General features: G+C 42.4%; 1 protein-coding gene across 1 annotated transcript in view; it reads left to right on the top strand.

The window, feature by feature from the left end:
- Nucleotides 1–24494, top strand: part of slc35f1 (solute carrier family 35 member F1) — a 123017-nt gene that overhangs the window by 82486 nt on the left and 16037 nt on the right. Inside the window, exons 3-7 of the mRNA XM_014205138.2 lie at nucleotides 509–636; nucleotides 5481–5640; nucleotides 12591–12747; nucleotides 15611–15663; nucleotides 19205–19359. Coding sequence (XP_014060613.1) covers nucleotides 509–636; nucleotides 5481–5640; nucleotides 12591–12747; nucleotides 15611–15663; nucleotides 19205–19359 — 653 coding nt within the window. The remainder of the gene's footprint in view (nucleotides 1–508; nucleotides 637–5480; nucleotides 5641–12590; nucleotides 12748–15610; nucleotides 15664–19204; nucleotides 19360–24494) is intronic.

Below are 24494 nucleotides of genomic sequence, written 5' to 3'. Positions count from 1 at the left end.
TAGCTGTATAGTAACTGAGATGAATTGAAAATAAATAACTAGCTAGCCGGTGACTGCATTGATCTCATGAGATTGCAGGAACGCTTTTTCCTTCCATGATCCTCGGGGAAAGGCTGACTTCTCTCGTGTGTGGTTTTGTTTATCTGTTTGTTTTGTCATGTTAATTGTTTCCGTCTTTCTATCTGTCTTCTAATTAATTTGAAATGTTAGCCACACGCTGAAGCTGAAAGGGAAATATTATATACGGTAGTTTCAGCATGTTAAGGCTTATAAGGAGCTTACGCACTTATCCCTAGACAATGTCAATTATATCCACCCACAACATCTCATGAGCACAATTATTTTCCCTGTGGGAAACAGACGTTTTTAGAACATGTCTCTCTTATCCTCTTCACATTGCTTGCTGTTTGGGGTTTTAGGCTGGGTTTCTGTACAGCACTTTGAGATATCAGCTGATGTAAGAAGGGCTATATAAATACATTTGATTTGATTTGATTTTGATTCACAGGTGAGGAGAATTTACTGGCAATTCTGAAAAGGCGATGGTGGAAGTACATGATTTTGGGATTGATAGACATCGAGGCTAACTACCTGGTTATCAAAGCCTACCAATACACCACACTAACCAGCGTACAGGTGAGTCTGCTTTCATCTATCACATGTGAACCCATAGGTGTTCGTGTATGTGCGCAGGGGTGCGTGGGTGCATGTGTAGGTACAAGCCTGTCCCTAGACGTTCCCTTGACTGGCCGCTGGACAGACATAAGACAGTAATACGGCAGTGACCTTTGTTGAGTCTACATAATAAGATGGCTAATTAAAGGTACTCTGGCTGACTCTCATTCCCGTGTGTCACTTCATCTTCATTACATTGCAGTTAGTGCCAGAGGAGCCTTACTCAGATCCACCCGAAAGGCATCAGTTCCTTGGCGCAGGGCTGGAGGGATGGAAGGAGGGAGGTTTAAATGATTATAGGAGAGTCTCGGTGAGAGCACAATAGATTTTTGTTCCTCTAATCTCACCTGAATCTGACATTTTCCTCCACTCCTCCAGAGCCCAGGTAGGACTCAGGATCAATTCCAGTGGCCCGGTGGCTGCAGCGATTTGGGGAAACAGATAGTGAGGAGTGTGTCAGTATCCCCTCTCTAGTAATGAACCAGGCCTCTAAACTCTCTCCTCTCAGTGTAGTCAGTTAGGGCTGAGCGGGAACAGATGACACTATTAACACTCCACCGGCTAACCAGGACTCTTCTAGTTCCTCCAGCATGCAGGCCTCTCACACTCAGAGAGAATGAGAGAGGAGAAATGAGATCCGTGCCAACTGCAAAGTTGTGATAATGGGTATAGATGGCTCTTGTGGTGTACATGCTGTACTGAAACCATATCAGTTGAGTAGTTTCACCGTAGTCTAGTGTCATTTTCATTCGTCAAGTCTACGGTAGCCTGGAAATGTGAGGTATCGGCAACAATCGGAAGAAATAGATCAATTCCCTCTTCAGATCATAGTGGAGATGTGTCATTTTCCATTTGCAAGTAGTGGGGAGGGAACCATGTGGAAACAAATTGGCAGAATAACATCTGTAAATGTGTCTTCTGTCAGCTTGTGGGTCTCTGCCTCTGCCTCTACTCAGCCAGACAGAAATCAGATGGAGTGTCAGGGTCTATATCCGTCAGATACCGTTCATCTCACATCATCCCCCGACCGCCACTCGAGACCGCTCCGCCTCGCCGTTATTTCGGGAAGTGGAATCGATGACCGGCACGGCACCGCTGTCTCACGACAGAGAGAGATAATCCGTGGGCTGGGCCTGAGTCCTGCTGTGGGCTGGAGCAGCGGGAGTGGGAGTGTCAGGGCCAGTGGTGTGGAGGGCTGACTGTTCTGTTGAAGTAAAGTAGGGAAGTGTAAAAGGTACCAGAATCCCCTCATTCCCCTGGGGTCTGGCCCTGTGACTGACAGACAGTCCTCATTCCCCTGGGGTCTGGCCCTGTGACTGACAGACAGTCCTCATTCCCCTGGGGTCTGGCCCTGTGACTGACAGACAGTCCTCATTCCCCTGGGGTCTGGCCCTGTGACTGACAGACAGTCCTCATTCCCCTGGGGTCTGGCCCTGTGACTGACAGACAGTCCTCATTCCCCTGGGGTCTGGCCCTGTGACTGACAGACAGTACTCATTCCCCTGGGGTCTGGCCCTGTGACTGACTGACAGTCCTCATTCCCCTGGGGTCTGGCCCTGTGACTGACAGACAGTCCTCATTCCCCTGGGGTCTGGCCCTGTGACTGACAGACAGTCCTCATTCCCCTGGGGTCTGGCCCTGTGACTGACAGACAGTCCTCATTTCCCTGGGGTCTGGCCCTGTGACTGACAGACAGTCCTCATTCCCATTCCCCTGTGGTCTGGCCCTGTGACTGACAGACAGACAGACCTAATTCCCATTCCCCTGTGGTCTGGCCCTGTGACAGACAGACAGACCTAATTCCCATTCCCCTGTGGTCTGGCCCTGTGACAGACAGACAGACAGACAGACCTAATTCCCATTCCCCTGTGGTCTGGCCCTGTGACAGACAGACAGACCGACAGACAGGCGGGATGACGCAGTGACGATTTGATCAGTACCTCCATGCCCTGCTGACCCATAGTCAGCACAAGGCACTGATGTGACAAGCACACGAATGGCCTGCAGCTACTGTTTACACAGCGATGGATCTATCCGCATGGTGTGACTGTCACTGAATGATTAGGTCGGGCGGTGACGAGAGTGATAGGGTGACTCTCTTCCACAGTGTAGAGACAGAGAGATTTGAGAGTAGCATTGCACAGCAGCAGCTCTCTCTCTCTAAAGTAAACCCAGCCTGAGCATATGGCGAAGGTGATTAAACATTCAGAGAAAGGACTGCTCATGGAATCACTGTAAATATTGACTCAGTAAACAGCTAGAACTCAATCTGGGACTCCTCAGTCATTTGTTTTTCGAGGTCTGCTGTGCAAATTTGTTTGATATTTAGAGAACAGGTCAAGTGAAGTCAAATGAAGTAAGTTTGGTTGTTCGTTGGAGACTTTATCAATGGACTCTCTCACTCGAAGGCCAAGTTATACTCTCCACTTGTTACTCTGTGCAGGGTAATTTGCTATTTAGCTTGATTGGCTTTCACTAACTGATTCCTTTGGGAGGGTGGAGGAGAGAAATAGCCATAACAATTCTCAATAGTTTTATGTAAACTATAACAAGGTTAGACAATGCCTCATCAATATTAATATGCAGGCATGAAGAGAACTGGGCATAAGTCGGTGCTATAAAATACTTTCCCATTAAGGGGAAATGATTAGTTGTTATGAATGGTCATGGTGTCTGGCTAGGCTCCAGTATGAGGAGATTAGTGGACACATCTGGGGAAAGCTCCTCTTCATCAACTCGTTAGAACAGGCAGCTACAGATGTGGGATCTTTATTTGAGCCAGTTTGCTGCAGCAGGAAAATAATCCTACAGCAACAGGAAATGTGAATTATTATGTGGACAATTTTTTGTAGGGGTTGATACATTCCTCGTTAGGGAAATCAACAACTTTAGAAGCCTTTTTAAACCTCAAATACACTACAAGTTTGCATTTCCTGCTAGGCAAAAGAGTGATCAAATTAAGATCCTACATCTGAATGCTACTGTAACGGGTGTCGTAATGATTGGACCAAGGTGCAGCGGGAACGTGTAAACTTATTTTCTTTAATTGGTAAAAATAAGGAAAAAACAAACAAAACACGTATACAAACACAACGACCGCCACTAACAGTCCTGTCATGTGCTCAGACACTAAACAAGGAGACAACTACCCACAAATCCCATGACAAAAACACCCCTCTTAAATAAGACCTTCAATTAGAAGCAATGAAGAGCAGCTGCTTCCAATTGAAGGTCAACCCCATCAACTAAACATAGAAATAGAAAGACTAGACTAGAACATAGAAATATATTAACCTAGAACATTAACCAAAACCCCAGAACACTCTAAACAAACACCCCTCTACATAAACACATAGCCCAACAAACCCCAAACCACATAAAACAAACACCCCCTGCCACGTCCTGACCAAACTACAATAACAAATAACCCCTTTTCTGGTCAGAACGTGACAGCTACTCAGTCCTCCACTTCAAGATATGCAGGTAGCCAGCCGCGGTCCTGGGGACAAATCACTGTAAAACAGAGGAATTAGTTGAAGATTTATTTCGGCAGAATTAAGCGGAGAGTCTTAGGACTGACTAAATCGCATCATTCTTTCTCCTCACTTGGCTAAGTCTCATAGGACCTGTGATAATTGTATCGGTTTCATTCGTTTGCTGGTATTTGTAAAAAGGAGCAGAGAATGTCATTGCCAATGTCAGGTCTATTATTTTGCTAGTAATTCACTGTAAAAGTTGTCGGGTTAATGCCAGAGCTGTTCCCCAGATAGCCATGAGAGCACAGGGAGAGTAAACACAGAACTCAACCTCAATCACTCACTCACTTTCAGGGTTCTCTCATGGTTATCGTTATCCCTACACTGTTTATTTATCTCTCTCCACTTCCCTTTTTCTCTCTCTCTTGCTCTCTCTCTCTCTTGCTCCTTTTCCTCTCATCCTTCTGTCATCCTTCTGTCATCCCTCTGTCATTCTTTTTCTCTCTCCTGCTCTCTGTGATTGTCCCTCTCATTCCCTCCCTCCACTTTCTCTCTCCACTCTCTCTCGCGCTCAAGGGCACGCTTCACTACAGTAACAGACAGGTTTATATAACCAAGCGGTGAAAAAGCCTTCCATTAGGCAGAAACACACTGGCCTGATGAGAGAGTGAGACATACTGGGCTGTCGTTTACACATCGATAAACCACACGTTATCATGCCAGGGTTGTCTTAGGTGTCAGAACATTCATTGCACACATCGATGTGAGCTGCCAGGCGAGCCACCGCACCACCTCTTCTCCTCTGTGTACTCAACCTGTGATGAGCAGTAATGGGTGGGGGCCATTTTGCTGTCCTGCGGTTAACCCCTCGTTCTCCTGTGCACTACCTTTCCCGGAGGATGAGCCCATAGTGCTACCACTAAGTGCCAGAGAGGCTTCCCAGAATGGAGGCCTGATGGTCTCCTAGGCGATCATAAACCTTCCTCTCCTCCCTCCTGCATGGCCCTGTCTCCTCCCTGACACGCCATCCTCCATCAGCCCTAATTCGCCATCCTTATTTTCTCTCATCACCATTATTTGTTGGACTGTCCTCTGACCTCGTCCTCTATAGTACTGTGTCCCCCCCGCTGTCCTATGTGTCACCCCTGGACTTTGTGGTGGGTGGTTTTAGCTCTGCTGTGATACCATCTCTGGTGTTTAGGTGTGTATTTTGTCTATGTGCTGTACAGTATCTTGGAACTCCATTGAAACCATTTTCTCTGTGTGTCTCTATGAACTGGAGTTCAGTGTGTCCATTCTAACCCTGTATCTCTCCGCTCTGTCTGTCAGCTCTTAGACTGTTTCACCATCCCCGTGGTGCTGCTGCTGTCCTGGTTCTTCCTGCTGGTGAGGTACAAGGCCGTGCACTTTGTGGGCGTCGGGGTGTGTCTGCTGGGCATCGGCTTAATGGTGGGGACAGACGTCCTGGTGGGAAGACAACAGGGCCTAGGTAACACACACACATTTGGACTATATGGGCGTAATATCAGGTTGTGATTTAGGGGAAGGCGAGGATGGGTAAGTCTGCCCTTTTTTCTTTATGATTGTTTATTTATTTAATTTGAAGATTGTAAATTAGAAATATCAAGGTTGTTTTTTTCAGTTTGATATGACATGGCCTAATTGTAGAGGTCAGGTATATTATCTCCTAAAAGCTGTGAATCGGAACGATTAGCTTTTAAGATAAAACCTAATAAATATGAATAGATGTATTATAGGGCTAGGATACATGATTATATATTTTAAAACCTGCCTAGGTTCTCTATTGGAATAGGCCTATACGATCCTAAAATAATTGGTGTTATTACACTTTTACATTTAAAAAATACATCTCAATATAAAAAATGTAAAGGATGATTATTCTTCCAATACACACCGGCAAATTGATTAGGTGTTGTCAACAGGGTTGTTGTCTCTAGTGTGTGTGGGCTGGTTAACACTGGGATAAACTGATTAAAGTTAAAGGTAGAACTAATACAATAATTGGCTTATGGAAGCACTTCTCTAAGCGAGAGAAAGGTATATTATATATTTCTATATAAGCTATTTATGCTACCTGTTATATTCCTGATCCTAATGATATCGGCCCAGGTGTAAAACAGCTGAGGTGACGGAGCAACGACCCTGGAATAAAAAACTATGTGTAGGGTGGAGAGAGGGTTGGTTTTACAGGTTTACTTGCTCTGGGTTGTCAGTACTACATGTGTTCTTGGCTGTCGTGCCTTGGCTGTGTCGGAATCGATTGTAAATTAAACTTGGGTATTCCGTTATGGGCAGTGTGATGCCTAAGACTAAGTTTTACTAATTAGCAGCCGTTAGAATCTATGTTCCTTTTTCCTTCTTCCTGTTTTGGTCGGAATACATCAGGACATAATGAGGACTACATGAAATAGGTCTTGCATGTAATGGACATTAAAAAAAAGCACTGGTCTTGCGATATGTTCAAGTTGTTTTCTCTTCATTTTTTCAAAAATGTTTGAACTATTGAATCCAATGAAGTGAGCAGGCTGGGCTGACATAGTTATAGCTTTGCTAGGACTTTCTAAATATGAGCATGCATGTTTAAGATTGTGCTGATATTATTTATATTAATATGATCTATTATTGTTACTATTTCTTTTTTTCCTGACTGTTTTCCATGTTATTTGGTTGGTTATCTTAAGCATCCTCATAGATATTTATGTTATCATGGGACTGCCCATATTTCCCTCTGGCCAACACCAATTGGCAGCCAAGGGTTTGCTTTAGGACGCAAAGGTGCGTCATGAGTCAGGGAGATGGTCTGGTGGTCTTAGTGACAACAGACCTAGATATGGGGGGGAGGTCTTAGTGGGGGGAATATTAGGACAATTGGAGGTTTGCAAAGTTGCAGCTACAGTATGCTTAAAAGGACACATTATTATGGTACAGCTATATGGACACTTAATCATCATGGTGCTTTTTAATGGTAAGTTTACAAACATTGGTTGTGGTAAGTATAATTGAAACGTGGGTATCATTATGGTAAGTGGGGAAATAAGTATAGCCAGTTATAATTGTAAAGTCTTAGCAGATCATAAAAAAAGAAGCTACATTTTTACATGGCTAAAAAATAAAGAATATAATATCTATTGTTTACAGGAAACTATTTCTACAAATATAGATGAGGTTGGGTGGAAAAAGGACTGGGAGGGAGAAATATATTTTTGTCATGGGCAAAGAAACTCAAAAGGGGGGATTATACTAATTAATAGAAATGTTGTTCTGATTGTGCAAACAGATCCGCAAGGAAGATGGATTATTTTAAATGTGCTATTGGAACAAAAACAGATCTGGCTAATTAATCTATATGGACCAAATAATGATGATCCACACTTGTTCGAATATATATAATAATCTATTGAGCTCGCAAGCAACAAAATAATATATTATTATGGTGGGAGATTATAATACGGTTTTAAGTACCTCAATGGATCATAAAATAAATCACTCCACAAACTGTCACCCTCAAGCACTGAAGGAGATCAGGAAGATCATGAATACATTAGAACTAGTGGATATATGGACGACACTAGGCTTGATTACCAGCAACGACGAGACAGCCTACAGGGAGGAGGTGAGGGCCCTCGGAGTGTGCTGTCAGGAAAATAACCTCACACTCAATGTCAGTAAAACAAAAGAGATGATCGTGGAGTTCAGGAAACAGCAGAGGGAGCACCCCCCTATCCACATCGAAGGGACAGCAGTGGAGAAGGTGGAACGTTTTAAGTTCCTCGGTGTACATATCAGACAAACTGAAATGATCCACCCACACAGACGGTGTGGTGAAGAAGGCACAACAGCACCTTTTCAACCTCAGGAGGCTGAAAAAATGTGGCTTGTCACCAAAAACCCTCACTAACTTTTACAGGTGCACAATTGAGAGCATCCTGTCGAGCTATATCACCGCCTGGTACGGCAACTGCACCGCCCGCAACCGCAAGACTCTCCAGAGGGTGGTGCGGTCTGCACAATGCATCACCGGGGGCAAACTACCTGCCCTCCAGGACACCTACAGCAACCGATGTCACAGGAAGGCAAAAAAGATCATCAAGGACAATAACCACCCGAGCCACTGCCTGTTCACCCTGCTTCCATCCAGAAGGTGAGGTCAATACAGGTGCATCAAAGCTGGGACAGAGAGATTTAAAAACAGCTTCTATCTCAAGGCCATCAGATTGTTAAACAGCCACCACTACCACAGAGAGGCGGCTGCCTACCTACAGACTTGATATCATTGGCCACTTTAATAAATGGAACACTAGTCACTTTAATAATGCCACTTTAAGAATGTTTACATATCTCGCATTACTCATCTCTTTAGACAAGTTGAGGATCTGGAACATCAGCAGAGTCGGCTCTTCACTGTTGATGTTGAGACTGGTGTTTTGCGGGTACTATTTAATGAAGCTGCCAGTTGAGGACTTGTGAGGCGTCTGTTTCTCAAACTAGACACTAATGTACTTGTCCTCTTGCTCAGTTGTGCACAGGGGCCTCCCACTCCTCTTTCTATTCTGGTTAAAGACAGTTTGCGCTGTTCTGTGAAGGGAGTAATACACAGCGTTGTACAAGATCTTCAGTTTCTTGGCAATTTCTCGCATGGAATAGCCTTCATTTCTCAGAACAAGAATAGACTGATGAGTTTCAGAAGAAAGTATATTGTTTTGGTCCATTTTGAGCCTGTAATCGAACACACAAATGCTGATGCTGCAGATACTCAACTAGTCTAAAGATGGCCAGTTGTATTGCTTCTTTAATCAGAACAACCATTTTCAGCTGTGCTAACATAATTGCAAAAGGGTTTTCTAATGATCAATAAATTAACATATCACAATTAATTTCTATAGAAAGTCAGCAAAAATAGATATGATTCTGCAACCATGGAGAGGTAAATACTTGTCTATTTATGGAAGAATCACACTGATTAACGCTTTGCTCCTTTCGCAGTTTACTTACTAATGGCACTGCCTACTCCAGATGACTCATTTTTTAAATCATATGAGCAACAAAATATTTCATTTTATTTGGAATGCTAAGCCAGACAAAATGAAACGTGCCTATTTATATATTGAATATGAGTTTGGGGGGCAAAAATGATTCAATATTAAAACCTCTCACTAAAAGCTTCACTCTGTTACAATGACGCTTGAATGAACTCGAGCCCAGTCGCAGAGAAACACAGCAAACAGCAGGTAAGGGTAAATCCAGAACTTTACTTAAAGTCTTCACAGAGACAAAGCAACAGCACAAGAGTGCACTAAACAAAACATAAGACCTAAGCAAGGATCCAGGCCAACAGAGGAACCTAAATAGCCAGGCAACCAGGTGAACAGAGAGGGCAATCAAACACAGGTGAAACCAATAAGAAACAATCAGGGTAACCTGGGAACTAGAAACAAGGTAAGGGTGCCCTCCAGCAGTAACCTAAGGAAACACACTCCAAAAGAAGCAGAAACTGTGACACACTCATACATAAATTAATCTTAAACCCAAAAGGGTTCTCCAGTAGATTATTAAGAAAGGTTCATCCTTTGTTCAAAAATGGCATTTTTGCCTTTATACAGATTACAATTTATCATTTCCGACTAATTGAAAATGACATTTTGTTATTAAAATTGCCCTTTCTTAAACAAGTTGTATATAGCTGGTTACAATTTCTGTTTTGTCCTCCAGAAAATATTTCTTTATGGAAAAAATGTTTAAAAATGGTATTATATTTATTAATGATATTATGAATTGAAACGGAGGAGTTATGTTACATATGCAGTTATGGAATATATACGGGAATATCTGCTCAATCCAAATTTACAACCAACTGATTGTTGCACTACCACAAAAATGGAGGAGGCAAGTGGAAAATGGAGAAGGTAGGGAACTTGTTTGCCTGCCATATATTAAAGAAACAAATTGGCTGAAAGGAACTGGCACAAATAGAAAAATACACCAGTTTCATTTGAGGACCAAAATGTTGACAGCATATAGGTTGCAAAATAAATGGGAAGCGATTTTCAATGTACCAATTCCATGGCATATGGTTTATGAACTGGTACAAAAAACTACACTTGATTCAACACTTTGAGTTTTTCAATTAAAATTATTATATACAATTCTTGCCACCAACAGAATGCTATAAATGTGGGATATACAACAGTCTCAGCTCTGTAGATTTTGCTGCGAAAAGACAGAATCAATAGATAATTTATTCTGGTATTGTCCCTATGTAGCTTGTTTCTGGTCACAGGTTCAGGAATGGTTAAAAAATCACAACATGCACTTAAAATTAACCTTACAAATAGCAGTGTTGGACGATTTGGAAAGCCATAGTCAGTCAATAAATAATATAATAATACTTGTAGGAAAGGTTTTCATCTTTAGCTCACAATCTGTGGATGCTATATGATTAGAAAGGTAAAAAAATTATGTAAAACATCACAGCACAATTGAAAAATATATGGCACATGGAAACCAAATGGGGGTGGTCTATGGTGATAGGTGGGAAGGGCAGAGAGTGGCTGAGGGTTGGGATTAAAGAGTTTATGTTTGGTAAAGTATTATTGTTACGTGACTGCTTTATATAAAAGTAAAAGTATGTATGCAAAATGTGTAGTTGAAGTCGTAAGTTTACATACTCCTTTGCCAAATACATTTAAACTCAGTTTTTCACAATTCCTGACATTTAATCCTAGTAAAAAATCTTAGGTCAGTTAGGATCACCACTTTATTTTAAGAATGTGAAATGTCAGAATAATAGTTGAGAGAATGATTTATTTCAGATTTGAAGTTTACATACACTCAATTAGTATTTGGTAGCATGGTACAACGCATCTCCTTCCTGAGCGGTATGACGGCTGCGTGGTCCCATGGTGTTTATACTGCGTACTGTTGTTTGTACAGATGAATGTGGTACCTTCAGGCATTTGGAAATTGCTCAAAAGGATGAGCCAGACTTGTGGAGGTCTACAATTTTTTTCTGAGGTCTTGGCTGATTTCTTTTGATTTTCCCATGATGTCAAGCAAAGAGGCACTGCGTTTGAAGGTAGGCCTTGAAATACATCCACAGGTACACCTCCAATTGACTCAAATGTTGTCAATCAGAAGCTTCCTAAGCCATGACATCATTTTCTGGAATTTTTCAAACTGTTTAAAGGCACTGTCAACTTAGTGTATGTAAACTTCTGACCCACTGGAATTGTGATACAGTGAATTATAAGTGAAATAATCTGTCTGTAAACAATTGTTGGAACAATTACTTGCCAAAACTATATTTTGTTAACAAGAAATTTGTGGAGTGGTTGAAAAACGAGTTTTAATGACTCTAACCTAAGTGTATGTAAACTTCCGACTCCAACTGTATGTAAAATGGATATGTAAAATGTATGTATATGTAGCAAAGAGCTTTAAACACATTTTGATTGCTATTGTGGAGTCTGCTGTGTCCTTCACACAAACACCCTTATCTCCTCCAACACACAGACAGTGTTCTCTCACTGTGCAGTTCACCATCGCGGTCTCATTGTGTTCAACCCTCACAGTACCTTCAGCAATAACCGAGTCAGATCCCCAGATCCCCAGTGTTAGTCCCTGGTGTGGTTTGCCTTTCACACCCATGGAGAGCCTCCCCCTCTCGCTATTGCATTAAGTACTCCTTGATTTCCCCAGCTCAACACGATTCAGATAGATAGATTGCGTGTTGGTTCGATATGAATAATACATGTTACGATCCAAATCATGTCACGTGTTCTGGATCCGAAAAGTTTCGAGTTTCATTGAAAAAAAACACGGCTGTAGTTTCATTTCTGTCTCGTGATTGACAGAATAGTTACATTATAGTGGGATTACTTTCAAATCTTCAAGCATGTGCTAAGCATCTGTAAGATCTTTGTTTGATTGGGTACAGTTTATCCATAGCTTACTGAACCCCATTGCAGCATACAGTATGCCCTAAGCATGTAGGAATAAAGGAGCAATGCAATTGTTTGGTGTCAGCTTCCAATCAATAATGCCTATTTGTCTTACCAGCTACACAATAATGTTGCTTAAAATAGTGAAAATAGATATTTTCAACACAGTAAAGTGAACAGTAAGAAGATTAAGTAATCAATGAAACTCCTTCTGTTAAAATCCTACATTTACTCAATGTATGAACTCACGCACAGTTGCTTTCTGTACCTTTTAAACACCCATTGTCTTTCACTGCCTCATTGTCATAATTTTTTTTCTCATAGGATAGACACTTAGTCTGATATTACTGGTGAGGGTTTCATAGGATAACCTATTTGTCATGAATAACTAATGTCTCTTTCATACAGTTTGACAGTCCTTCTCTCTCTCTCTCTCTCTCTCTCTCTCTCTCTCTCTCTCTCTCCCTCTCTCTCTCTCTAGGGGAACATAAGCTCCTGGGGGACCTGCTGGTGCTGGGAGGGGCCACGCTGTACGGCATCTCTAATGTGTGTGAGGAGTTCATCGTTAAGAACCTGAGTAGGGTGGAGTTCCTGGGCATGATGGGACTGTTTGGCTCCTTCTTCAGCGGCATTCAGCTGTGAGTGTTTGTGTGTGTGTCAGACCTATTGGAAATGATTTCAAATACTTAAGCTGTGCTTCATTGAGCTTGTCTGGCAAAATGAAACCAATATAATAGCCCCATAATGTCATACCTAGCCAATCAGGCACTCCAGGCAGGCTGAAGCAAATACAGGAAAAAGAGAGCTGAACACGCCCCCATTCACATCGACGGGACTGTAGTGGAGCGGGTTGTGAGTTTCAAGTTCCTAAGTGTCCACATTACCAACAAACTATCATGGTCTAAACACACCAAGAAAGTTGCAAAGAAGGCACAACAATGCCTTTTCCCCCTCAGGAGACTGAAAAGATTTGGCATGGGTCCCCAGATCCTCAAAAAGTTCTACAGCTGCACCATCAAGAGCATCCTGACGGGTTGCATCACTGCCAGGTATGGCAACTGCTCGGCATCCGACTGTAGTGCGTACAGCCCAGTACATCACTGAAGCCGAGCTTCCAGCCATCCAGGTCCTATATACTGGGCGTTGTCAGAGGAAGGCACAAAAAATTGTCAAAGCCTCCAGTCACCCAAGTCATAGACTGTTCTCTCTGCTACCGCACGGCAAGCGGTACCACTGGAGCGGCAAGTCTAGGTCCAAAATGCTCCTTAACATCTTCTACCCCCAAGCCATAAGACTGCTGAACAATTAATCAAATGGCCACCCGGACTATTTACACTGACTCTATTGTATTCAGTCTTTCTCTCTCCAGATCAGATGATGGCTTCGCTAGCAGCCCCATGCTGTCATATAATCTCCTTTTCTTTCTACGATGCTTCTAGTGCCACTAAGAAGGACATAGGCAAATTACAGTTGGCCCAGAACAGAGCAGCAAGGCTGGCCCTTAAAGGTACACGGAGAGCTAATATCAGTAACATGCATATCAGTCTCTCCTGGCTCAAACTAGAGGAGAGATTGACTGCATCACTACTTGTCTTTGTGAGAGGTATTGACGTGTTGAAAGCACTTGAACTGTCTGTTCAAACAGCGAACACTCAGCTCAGACACCCATACATACCCCACAAGACATGCCACCAGGGGTCTCTTCACAGCCCCTAAGTCCAAAACCGGCTCTGGGAAACAAACAGTACTACATAGAGCCATGATTACACGGAACTCTCTTCCACATCAAGTAACTCAAGCGAGCAGTAAAATCAGATAAAAAAACTATCAGATAGAACACACACGCATACGCACACACACTCTAATACAAACACTCTACACACACACATTGTAATATTGTAATATTGTAAATGTTATATTGTACATTTCTAATACTAGAGTAATAATGTAATAATGCCTTGTATGATATATAATGCTATTTCTGATGTAGGCTGTTGTTTTGTTGTTATGTAATTACTTTATTCATGTTTGGACCACAGGAAGAGTAGGGAACCTAATAAATACTGTACAGTTTGGCGTCCTAACCGACTTTAGTGGGCAAATGCTCACCTTCGATGGCAACAGGCACACTGGAGAAGTGTGCTCTTCATGGATGAATCCCGGTTACAACTGTACCAGGCAGACGTGTGGGCGAGCGGTTTGTTGATGTCAACGTTGTGAACAGAGTGCACCATGGTGGAGGTGGGGTTATGGTATGGGCAGGCATAAGCTAAGGAGAACAAACACAATTGCATTTTATCAATGGCTATTTGAATGCACAGAGAAACCGTGACGGGATCCAGAAGCCCATTGTCGTGCCATTTATCCGCCGCATCACCTAATGTTTCAGCATGATAATTCACAGCCCCATGTTGCAGGGATCAGTACACAATTCCTGGAAACTGAAAATGTCCCAGTGCATACTCACCAGAGATGTCACCCATTGAGCATGTTTGGGATGCTCCGGATTGACGTGTAGCACAGTGTATTCCAGTTCCCGCCAATATCCAGCAGCTTCGCACAGCCATTGAAGAGGAGTGGGACAACGTTCCACAGGCCACAAGCCTGATTAACTCCATGCGAAGGAGATGTGTCTCACTGCAATGGTGGTCACACCAGATACTGACCTGTTTTCTGATCCACGCCCTTACCTTTTTAAGGTATCTGTTCCCAACAGATGCATATCTGTATTCCCAGTCATGTGAAATTCATAGATTAGGTCCTAATGAATGTATTTAAATTGACTGATTTCCTAATATAAACTGTAACTCAGTAATAAAATCTTAGAAATTGTTGCATATTGCGTTTATATTTTTGTTCAGTTTTACTACTTTTTAATGAGCTCATTCTGAGGCTTAAAGAGGAATGATTAAAAAAAAATAGTTATGAGACATTGCCTGTCTTCCCTCCACTTATTTATCCACTTGTTATGTATGAAATTATCCCTACTGGGGAAGACAGTGGGAGCATGGGGACCTGTCTCTGTTTCTGTCTCTCGCTGATGTTAATTTTAGACACGCGAGCACCAGACGAGACCGTAACCTTGGTAACACGTCAGCACCGCCTAGTCAATTACGCTTTTTCACAGAGATGTCACAGAGCGAGACCTGGGTGGATTGTTTTCCATTCCTCTTGTCTGGAACAGAGGGGGGGAGTGAGGGAGGGAAAATGGTCTACCATGTTGTTTCTATTGTTAGTGCCCCTCTGGAGTCAGAGGATTCCATCAATAGAATTCCCAGGATCTATTCTGTAGGGTCAGAGGGTTGAACCCCGCCTCGCTCTGATAGGATAGATTTGTCACTGACTGAACCACAGGTGCTCAGCTGTCAAAACTTTTCTGTCAAGAGACTTGCTTATGATCCTCCTGTCTTACTTTCCTCCCTCCATCAGTAACTCTGTTGTATTCCCGATCTCACAACGCTTACCCCTGGCTGACGGGAACAGTTTTTCTTTCTGTTCCAGGGCCATCATGGAGCATAAGGAGCTGTTAAGGGTGCCCTGGGACTGGCAGATAGGTAAGTTACTGTTACTGGGATTTAGATGCTGCTCTCTCTTGCAGCGTTGGTTAGCAGCCCGTGTGTGGGGGGTGGATACAGGGATAATTAAACATTTGCAGAGTGGGAATTGATTGCCCTGTCTAGAGGAGATGCCCCCCCCCGCTGTGTCAGATCCTGCTCACGCAATCAGTTAGGCTGTAAGGGGTGTCACTGGAAGATCACTCTGCAAATTAAGTAGGGGGGGTGAGGAGATGGGGCCCTGGGCTAAGATGGATGGGCCGCCGCTGTATAGTCAAAATGTATGGTGGGATGGTGTCAACCTTTACGAACATTTTGTTGTGCCGCATTTATTACTGGTAGGAGATGAAGGTGTCCACTGTTAGGTTCTAAATAACAGAGTAAAAACTAACGGACAACTATGAAAAGCTCAAACCAAGTTTATTCACCCAATGGGTCAGACAGCTGAACAGACAAAGACATGTTCCCACCAGCACAAGTATAGATACCCCACTTTAGGTGAAGTCTCCTCCTCTTCTCTGAACATAACATCTTTATTGCATCTTTATGTGGGTAGAAAACTGTTCCTTCTCCTTTACTGTGACCTGACCTGACCTTGGGCCCCATTCCTCACTAATCCACAGCTCTCCACCCTTATCAGTCACCGCAACCATGTGATTGCCTTTCCCTTACTCAGTAACATTCCAAGCCCCTGGCTCATATCCAACCTTAATTGACTCCACCATATACATTCCTCCTACAGATAACCATTCACTTCTGATGTAGAAACCAGACTGTGGCCCTCCTCCTTTCCATAGGATACCTGATGTCAAACAATAACATGTTCTGACAGAACATCAACGTTCTGCATTCCTCTCTCTCCCTCAGTACCATGAACAAAGATATTTCATATTTCAAGTTTAGAAGTCAGAACCCATCACCACTAACTGATATATGGATGCACTTTATTTGCTTATAACAGTGACTGTTCACTTAATATTTCATTTGAAACAAACAAGCAAAACAGGGTGCTACAGTACAGTATAGAGTAGACCATTAAGTTGACTGAGTTTCAATTAACTGGCCACTGAATATTTAAAATACAATAAATTATCAAGACAGCATGTTACATAGTAGCCCATGAAGATGCCCGATTTTAATTTACACAGATACAGGAGCCCAATGTGTGACGTGCAATTCGCCGCTCTCCAAAGCCAAAGCAAGTGACTAGGTCCTTAATCCACTTGGATTTACCCACTTTCTTTTGATTGAGCGAGCGAGGATGTGTGGTGCCAATAGCGGCGTTTGGGTAGCGTCCCAGGAGATGCTGGCTTGTCACAGGCATTAGCCAGTCTGCGGTGGCTTGAGGGGCACGCCATTATCTGTCACTGCCATGGCGGACAATACAGCGGGCGCCAGAAGGAAAAGATCTCCTCAGCCAAGATTGCTTTGCCCTAGAAAAATAATGAGGACTCGGTCATGTAAAATGTAGGATTGTGAGCGTCTTCCAAAGAGTTGGTGGGATCAATTGTTGTTTCTTCCCTCCTCAAGCTTACCACAGCTGTGTGTTTTTTTTCCCACTCTTAATAACCAGATATTGATCATAAGAAAGATGAAAACAAAGGCCCATACACTGCCGTGAAATAAAATAGTTTATTTTAGATTCTCTTCGGGTGGTAGTCATGAATTCTCATACAAATACAGTCGCTCATCCTTCCTAATAACAGGGATTTGAATATTCATGAGATTTAGATGTGCTTCTAAAAGCAGAGTCTCATACTACTACACTATTAAAACTTAGCCCAGAGATACACTTCAACTTAGTTAAGAAAAGCAGGTGTCGGCCATATTGCTCTCTGGTATGCTGCCAGACAAAGTAAACAAGGCATTTGAATAACTCATGAGGCCTTCTGTTCAGCTATTCCACCAACTACCAACAGCGCCTGGAGAAAAAGGGTTAGGAAGTCTCTGTGCTTGGCCTTACAAAAAATGGCATACATCTCCTTGAGTGGATCGGAATAAAAATAATGCTGAATACAGTGAGACTTCCTGGTCTTCAATGGAGACCTTTGTTTTGGTCAAAACAGTCTCATCCCGTTACATGCAGTAGCTTGGGCCTGTCATGAATTCATGCAGTAAACCAGGCATGCAGATTAGGACTAGAACTCTTCAGTGTTTAAATGTATCCAATTCCCACCTGATCAGTAGTCAGCTGTCCTTCAGTACTTTCTCTCTACAGATAAACAACTGGATATTTTTGTTGTCTCTGCTGAGGACAAAAATCCTGATATGTCATGACTATAAAAATGAAAAGCGATTGAATGGAATCCTGATTTCTTTTAGTGGAATGAGCTGGTCGGAAATGGCCTTTGCAGCATTCATAACGGCTGCAAAGGCCTGAGAGCAGAATCTGACAGATAAATGCTATTTACGTTTAGTTTTGACACAAATCACCGTTGCCTGTCTGTGTTGTCTTTTCATCTGAGCCAGTAAAAGTTGTCTTTCATAAATGCGTTTCAAAAAGTCAAACCTGAAACTAGATGAGCATGTCATTTTATTTCAACACTAAATCAATTACCGTGTTTCTGCAGAACAAAAGATTATCAGAATGTCTCTCGTCGCTATATGACCACCTTCTCTCTGATATGTCGGTCATTGTGTCAACCTCTTCTGTCTCAGATTCCCACTTCTTCCTCAATGTCTGTCTTTTCACTGTTATTGACCTTCACAGTGACCTGACATATATATTTAACGGTATTCTCCTTCCCCCCCAAAAAATTACAAATTAAATGTTTTTTGGTGAAAGATTGGTAAATTAGGAAATAATGACATTATCACTTTCCCATTTATGTCAGTTGGTAATTTTGGTTAAAACAGCAGTAAAATCTTGCGTGATTAACTTCTGGATCTATACGTGTTAGGAAATGAGAGTTCTGGCAAAAACAAAGTCTCCACCCTCGCGCCAAAGCCGCCCCCATCTGATCTTTGTTGGCACACGCACAAAGAACTCGAGGCGAAGCAGTTTAAACACCGCCCAATCCTGATACGTTCAGATAACCAGCGACGAAAACCCCCAAAACTCAACTAATGCTGCTCGTTATCTCGCGCCTCCCATTCAATCCCGACACATTCTCCGGTCTACAAGCTGAATCTGCCCACGAGAGATTCATCTGTTTGGTATGCAGGAAGAATGTCATAGGATCCAACAAAATGTTACATAATTGGACAAATCACTGCACGTGTAATATGGAAATGTGTTGATGAATGGGGAAGATGAGCCCCTCTCTACTCTGTCATGAAGATCTTTCTGTCCTTGCATGACCACAAGGAGAAAACACATCCATGCAAACCCTTGATAGACAGACAGGTGAATGATATCTAGCTGGCTAGTTGGTATTCTAGAGAGCACTGTGCAGTTAATTATTATAGTCCAGTCTCCGTCCCTGCGGATCTGTCACTCATCATGTTCTGTGTGTGTGTGTGTGTGTGTGTGTGTGTGTGTGTGTGTGTGTGTGTGTGTGTGTGTGTGTGTGTGTGTGTGTGTGTGTGTGTCCTTCCCCAGGGTTGCTCTACATCGGCTTCAGTGCCTGCATGTTTGGCCTGTACAGCTTCATGCCCGTGGTCATCAAAAGGAGCAGTGCCGCGTCGGTCAACCTCTCTCTGCTGACTGCTGACCTCTACACCCTGTTCTGTGGCCTCTTACTGTTCCAGTACAAGGTGAGTGCCACACACACACACACACACTTTCCACAAGCCTCCAGCATCCATTCTCCTGTACAGATTTTCTTCTCTTACTGCTGCAGCTCTGATAAGATGAAATGTAGATGAAGCGCAGTTTAGTGTGAGAGAATGTTAAGTAAGCCTTCTCTCTTTTAATTGTGTGGTAGAACAAATATAAATGATTTGTTTTTATCTTTCACCCTCAAAGTCTTTCATCTATCATAATTATTCTGATTTTAAGGGATTGTGCACCGCTATCATCTTAAACAATCCTATTCCACGTATTGCCTTTGGTTTTTCACCAATTGTTTGGGAACATTTTTGGTTTTCCTTTTCCCTCCCTGCTGTGAGCTAGTGATCGATTGCAGATTTCACGCTGCACTGAAAGGCTATTCAGTAAATCAGAGAGGACCAGCGTGTATTTCTGCAGGGCATCGAAGCCTTGTCGTTTGGGAAGATGAAAAGGAGGGCAATGAGAGTCAGTGAGGGCAGCGTGCCAGGGTGGTTGGGCTACAATGTGGGCCTTCATCTTCCTCCGTCCCGTCCGGCCGGGTGGGCTGATGTCCATCATTACTGTTAAAGCAGCTAGACCACCAAACACTGCCCATTAGTCACGCCTTACAATAAATAAAGCCCTCTAATCGCTTTCCCAGCTCTGACTCATGTAGTGCAGATTACCGCCCACTGCAAAAGTGAGAGAGAAAGAAAGCAAGATTAAAATGGGTGGCTTTATGCCGTGTAAACTTGTCTCTGCACTCTCTCTTCCACCCCAGCAAAACGATACTGTGTTAACTCTAAAAGTGGCTAGGGACATGGCTAATATTTTACTTGTATTTCTTAGTTATCCCTCTCTTTATGTTACCTTTAAAATGCAGCTTTTTCAAAGTCAATCATGGCCTATAAAAGCATCAACAATGTCTGGCAGATTGCAGTCAACAATGTCTAGCAGATTGCACTTTATTGTATATACTAATATACAGTACCAGTCAAAAGTTTGGACACACCTACTCATTCCAGAGTTTTTCTATATTTTTACTATTTTCTACATTGTAGAATAATAGTGAAGACATCAAAACCATGTAGTAACCAAAAAAGTCTTAACCTGTTGGGACTAGGGGGCGGTATTTGCACGGCCGGATAAAAAAACGTACCCGATTTAAACTGGTTACTACTCTTGCCCAGAAACGAGAATATGCATATAAATAGTAGGTTTGGATAGAAAACACTCTAAAGTTTCTAAAACTGTTTGAATGGTGTCTGTGAGTATAACAGAACTCATATGGCAGGCCAAAACCTGAGAAGATTCCATACAGGAAGTGCCCTGTCTGACAATTTGTTGTCCTTCTGTTGCATCTCTATCGAAAATACAGCATCTCTGCTGTAATGTGACATTTTCTAAGGCTTCCATTGGCTCTCAGAAGGCGCCAGAAAGTGTAATGGGGTGTCTGCTGTCTCTGGGCGAAGAACAGCAGGAGAATTTGTGAGTGGTCAGCCTGGGAACAGTGACACTGGAGATGCGCGTTCATGAGAATTCTCCATTTTTTTCTTTCAGCCTTTGAATGAATACAACGTCGCCCGGTTGGAATATTATCGCTATTTTACAAGAAAAATTGCATAAAAATTGATTTTAAACAGCGTTTGACATGCTTCGAAGTACGGTAATGGAATATTTTGACATTTTTGTCACGAAATGCGGTCACGCGTCACCCTTCGCATAGTGACCTGAACGCACCAACAAAACGGAGCTATTTGAATATAACTATGGATTATTTGGAACCAAAACAACATTTGTTGTTGAAGTAGAAGTCCTGGGAGTGCATTCTGACGAAGAATAGCAAAGGTAATCAAATTTTTCTAATAGTAATTCTGAGTTTAGTGAGCACCAAACTTGGTGGGTGTCAAATTAGCTAGCCTGTGATGGCCGAGCTATTTACTCAGAATATTGCAAAATGTGCTTTTGCCGAAAAGCTATTTTAAAATCTGACACCGCGATTGCATAAAGGAGTTCTGTATCTATAATTCTTTAAATAATTGTTATGTATTTTGTGAACGTTTATCGTGAGTAATTTAGTAAATTCACCGGAAGTTTGCGGTGGGTTTGCTAGTTCTGAACATCACATGCTAATGTAAAAATCTGGTTTTTGATATAAATATGAACTTGATTGAACAAAACATGCATGTATTGTATAACATAATGTCCTAGGAGTGTCATCTGATGAAGATCATCAAAGGTTAGTGCTGCATTTAGCTGTGGTTTTGGTTTTTGTGACATATATGCTTGCTTTGAAAATGTCTGTGTGATTATTTTTGGCAGGGTACTCTCCTGACATAATCTAATGTTTTGCTTTTGCTGTAAAGCCTTTTTGAAATCGGACAATGTGGTTAGATTAATGAGAGTCTTGTCTTTAAAATGGTGTAAAATAGTCATATGTTTGAGAAATTGAAGTTATAGCATTTTTGAGGTATTTGTATTTCGCGCAAGCGTCCCACCTCGCCCAGACAGGTTAAGCAAATCAAAATATATTTTATATTTGAGATTCTTCAAAGTAGCCACCCTTTGCCTTGATGACAGCTTTGCACACTGTTGGCATTCTCTCAACCATCTTCATGAGGTAGTCACCTGGAATGCATTTCAATTAACAGGTGTGCCTTGTTAAAAGTACATTTGTGGAATTCCTTTCTTTCTTAATCAGTGGTGTTGTGACAAGATAGGGGTGGTATACAGAAGATAGCCCTATTTGGTAAAAGAACAAGTCCATATTATGGCAAGAACAGCTCAAATAAGCAAATAGAAATGACAGTAAGTCTTTACTTTAAGATATGAAGGTCAGTCAATGAGGAAAATTTCAAGAACATTGAAAGTTTCTTCAAGTGCAGTCGCAAAAACCATCAAGCGCTCTGATGAAACTGGCTCTCATGAGGACTGCCACAGGAAAGGAAGACCCAGTTACCTCTGCTGCAGACGATAAGTTCATTAGAGTTACCAGTCTCATAAATTGCAGCCCAAATAAATGCTTCACAGAGTTCAAGTAACAGACAACATCAACCGTTCAGAGGAGACTGTGTGAATCAGGCCTTCCTGGTCGAATTGCTGCAAAGAAACCACTACTAAAGGACACCAATAAGAAGAAGAGACTTGCTCGAGTCAAGAAACACGAGCAATGGATATTAGACTGGTGGAAATCTGTCCTTTGGTCTGATGAGTCCAAATTTGAGATTTTTGGTTCCATCCGCCGTGTCTTTGTGAGACGCAGAGTAGGTGAACAGATGATCTCCGCATGTGTGGTTCCCACCGTGAGCATGGAGGAGGTGTGATGGTGTGGGGGTGCTTTACTGCTGACACTGTCTGTGAGTTATTTAGAATTCACACTTAACCAGCATGGCTACCACAGCATTCTGCAGCGATACCTCATCCCATCTGGTTTGCGCTTAGTGGGACTATCATTTGATTTTCAACAGGACAATGACCCAACACACCTCCAGGCAGTGTACGGGCTATTTGACCAAGAAGGAGAGTGATGGAGTGCTGCATTAGATGACCTGGCATTAGATCACCCGACCTCAACCCAATTGAGATGGATTGGGATGAGTTGGACCGCAGAGGGAAGGAAAAGCAGCCAACAAGTGCTCGGTATATGTGGGAACACCTTCAAAACTGTTGGAAAAGCATTCCAGGTGAAGCTGGTTGAGAGAATGCCAAGAGTGCGCAAAACTTTCATCAAGGCAAAGTGTGGCTACTTTGAAGAATCTAAAATATATTTTGATTTGTTTAACACTTATTTGTTTATTACATGATTCCATGTGTTATTTCATGGTTTTGATGTTTTGACTATTATTCTACAATGTAGAAAACAGTAAAAATAAAGAAAAGCCTTTGAATGAGTAGGTGTGTCCAAACTTTTGACTGGTACTGTACGTCTTTATTGTTTCTTGTGTGCGATTATATACCTTTTGTGATATAACCTTTACTTGCCTTGAGAAACAAAGCTCTGTAAGAATGTTTTAGGTTGTTGGGTCAGAAAAAGGTTGAATGTCTGTGCAATATTAGTCAGGTCTTCTCAGAGAGTTTATACAATATACAATGTTTCTCTCTGCCAGAGAATAGTAAAAATACTAGAACATAGTTAAAAAATAAACCCTTGAATGAGTAGGTGTGTCCAAACTTTGGACTGGTATTGTACATGTAAGTACTGTATGTAACCTGGAAGTGAGTCAGATACCACTCTGAATAGAGTGCTTTCTGTTTATCAATGAAGACCCACCACTTGTTTTATTTTTACTGTGCTTCTTGGGTTGGCAGGCCCCTTAATAAATACAGTACAAAGTGTGCGACAGCCTCCTTCAGCCCAGAAATGCCATTAAGTCCTGGGGTCTGTGTCACTGTCTCCAACCTGCCCTGTGATTGGAGAGCGTGAAGTGGAGCGAAGGGTCTAGCTAGTAGCGACCACACTCCCATCAGCTCAAGGCTGTTCCTTCCATCTCTCTGACTGTTGTAATCAGGCCCTGGAGCTGTCACTAAGAGGCATCGTTTCCTCACCACAATCACTTTGCCCCAATCACAGTCCAGAGATGCTGTCTGTTGATAAGGTGGCCCACTCACTTGAGTACGAGCAGGGTAGCTTCTGATAATAACTGATCCTTGCATCAGCAGTCTGGAGGTGGTAAGACAAGAGTGAGTCGACCTTGCAGTATTGTAATACAGGCACAATAAAATCACAGGGCAGAGAGTGGCTTTTTTTGTTTTAGCAATTTATTGGGAAATTGAAATAAAACTGGTATTTTCCGGTATTGTTGTACGGTCTAGTGAAGGTCACAAATCCAAGAGGATAACATTAGAGCATTCAATGGAACGTTCTGGGGTATACATCACTAAATCATTCACTCCAATCATTTTAATTGTACAACTGGAGCATAAACCTCTAGTCTAGTCTGTTGTCAGTTCATTTGTATTAGCTCGCCCACATGCCACATTCTCTGGGGTATTACCGTCCATGAGAATAATTCATTATATTCTTGTCCTTGTTTGGGGGAAAACAACTTCATTGTTCCGTGCTCAGAAAGGCTAGAGAGATTATTACCAAATGCTACGAGCGGTAGCAGAATTCAGGAAGTATCCATTGCGGTCTGTCCAT

This window comes from Salmo salar, chromosome ssa06 (genome assembly GCF_905237065.1).
Source record: "Salmo salar chromosome ssa06, Ssal_v3.1, whole genome shotgun sequence".
NCBI classification, from domain to species: Eukaryota; Metazoa; Chordata; class Actinopteri; order Salmoniformes; family Salmonidae; genus Salmo; species Salmo salar.
The sequence above is the reverse complement of the archived record's forward strand: the minus strand, read 5'-3'. Positions and strand labels throughout refer to the sequence as shown.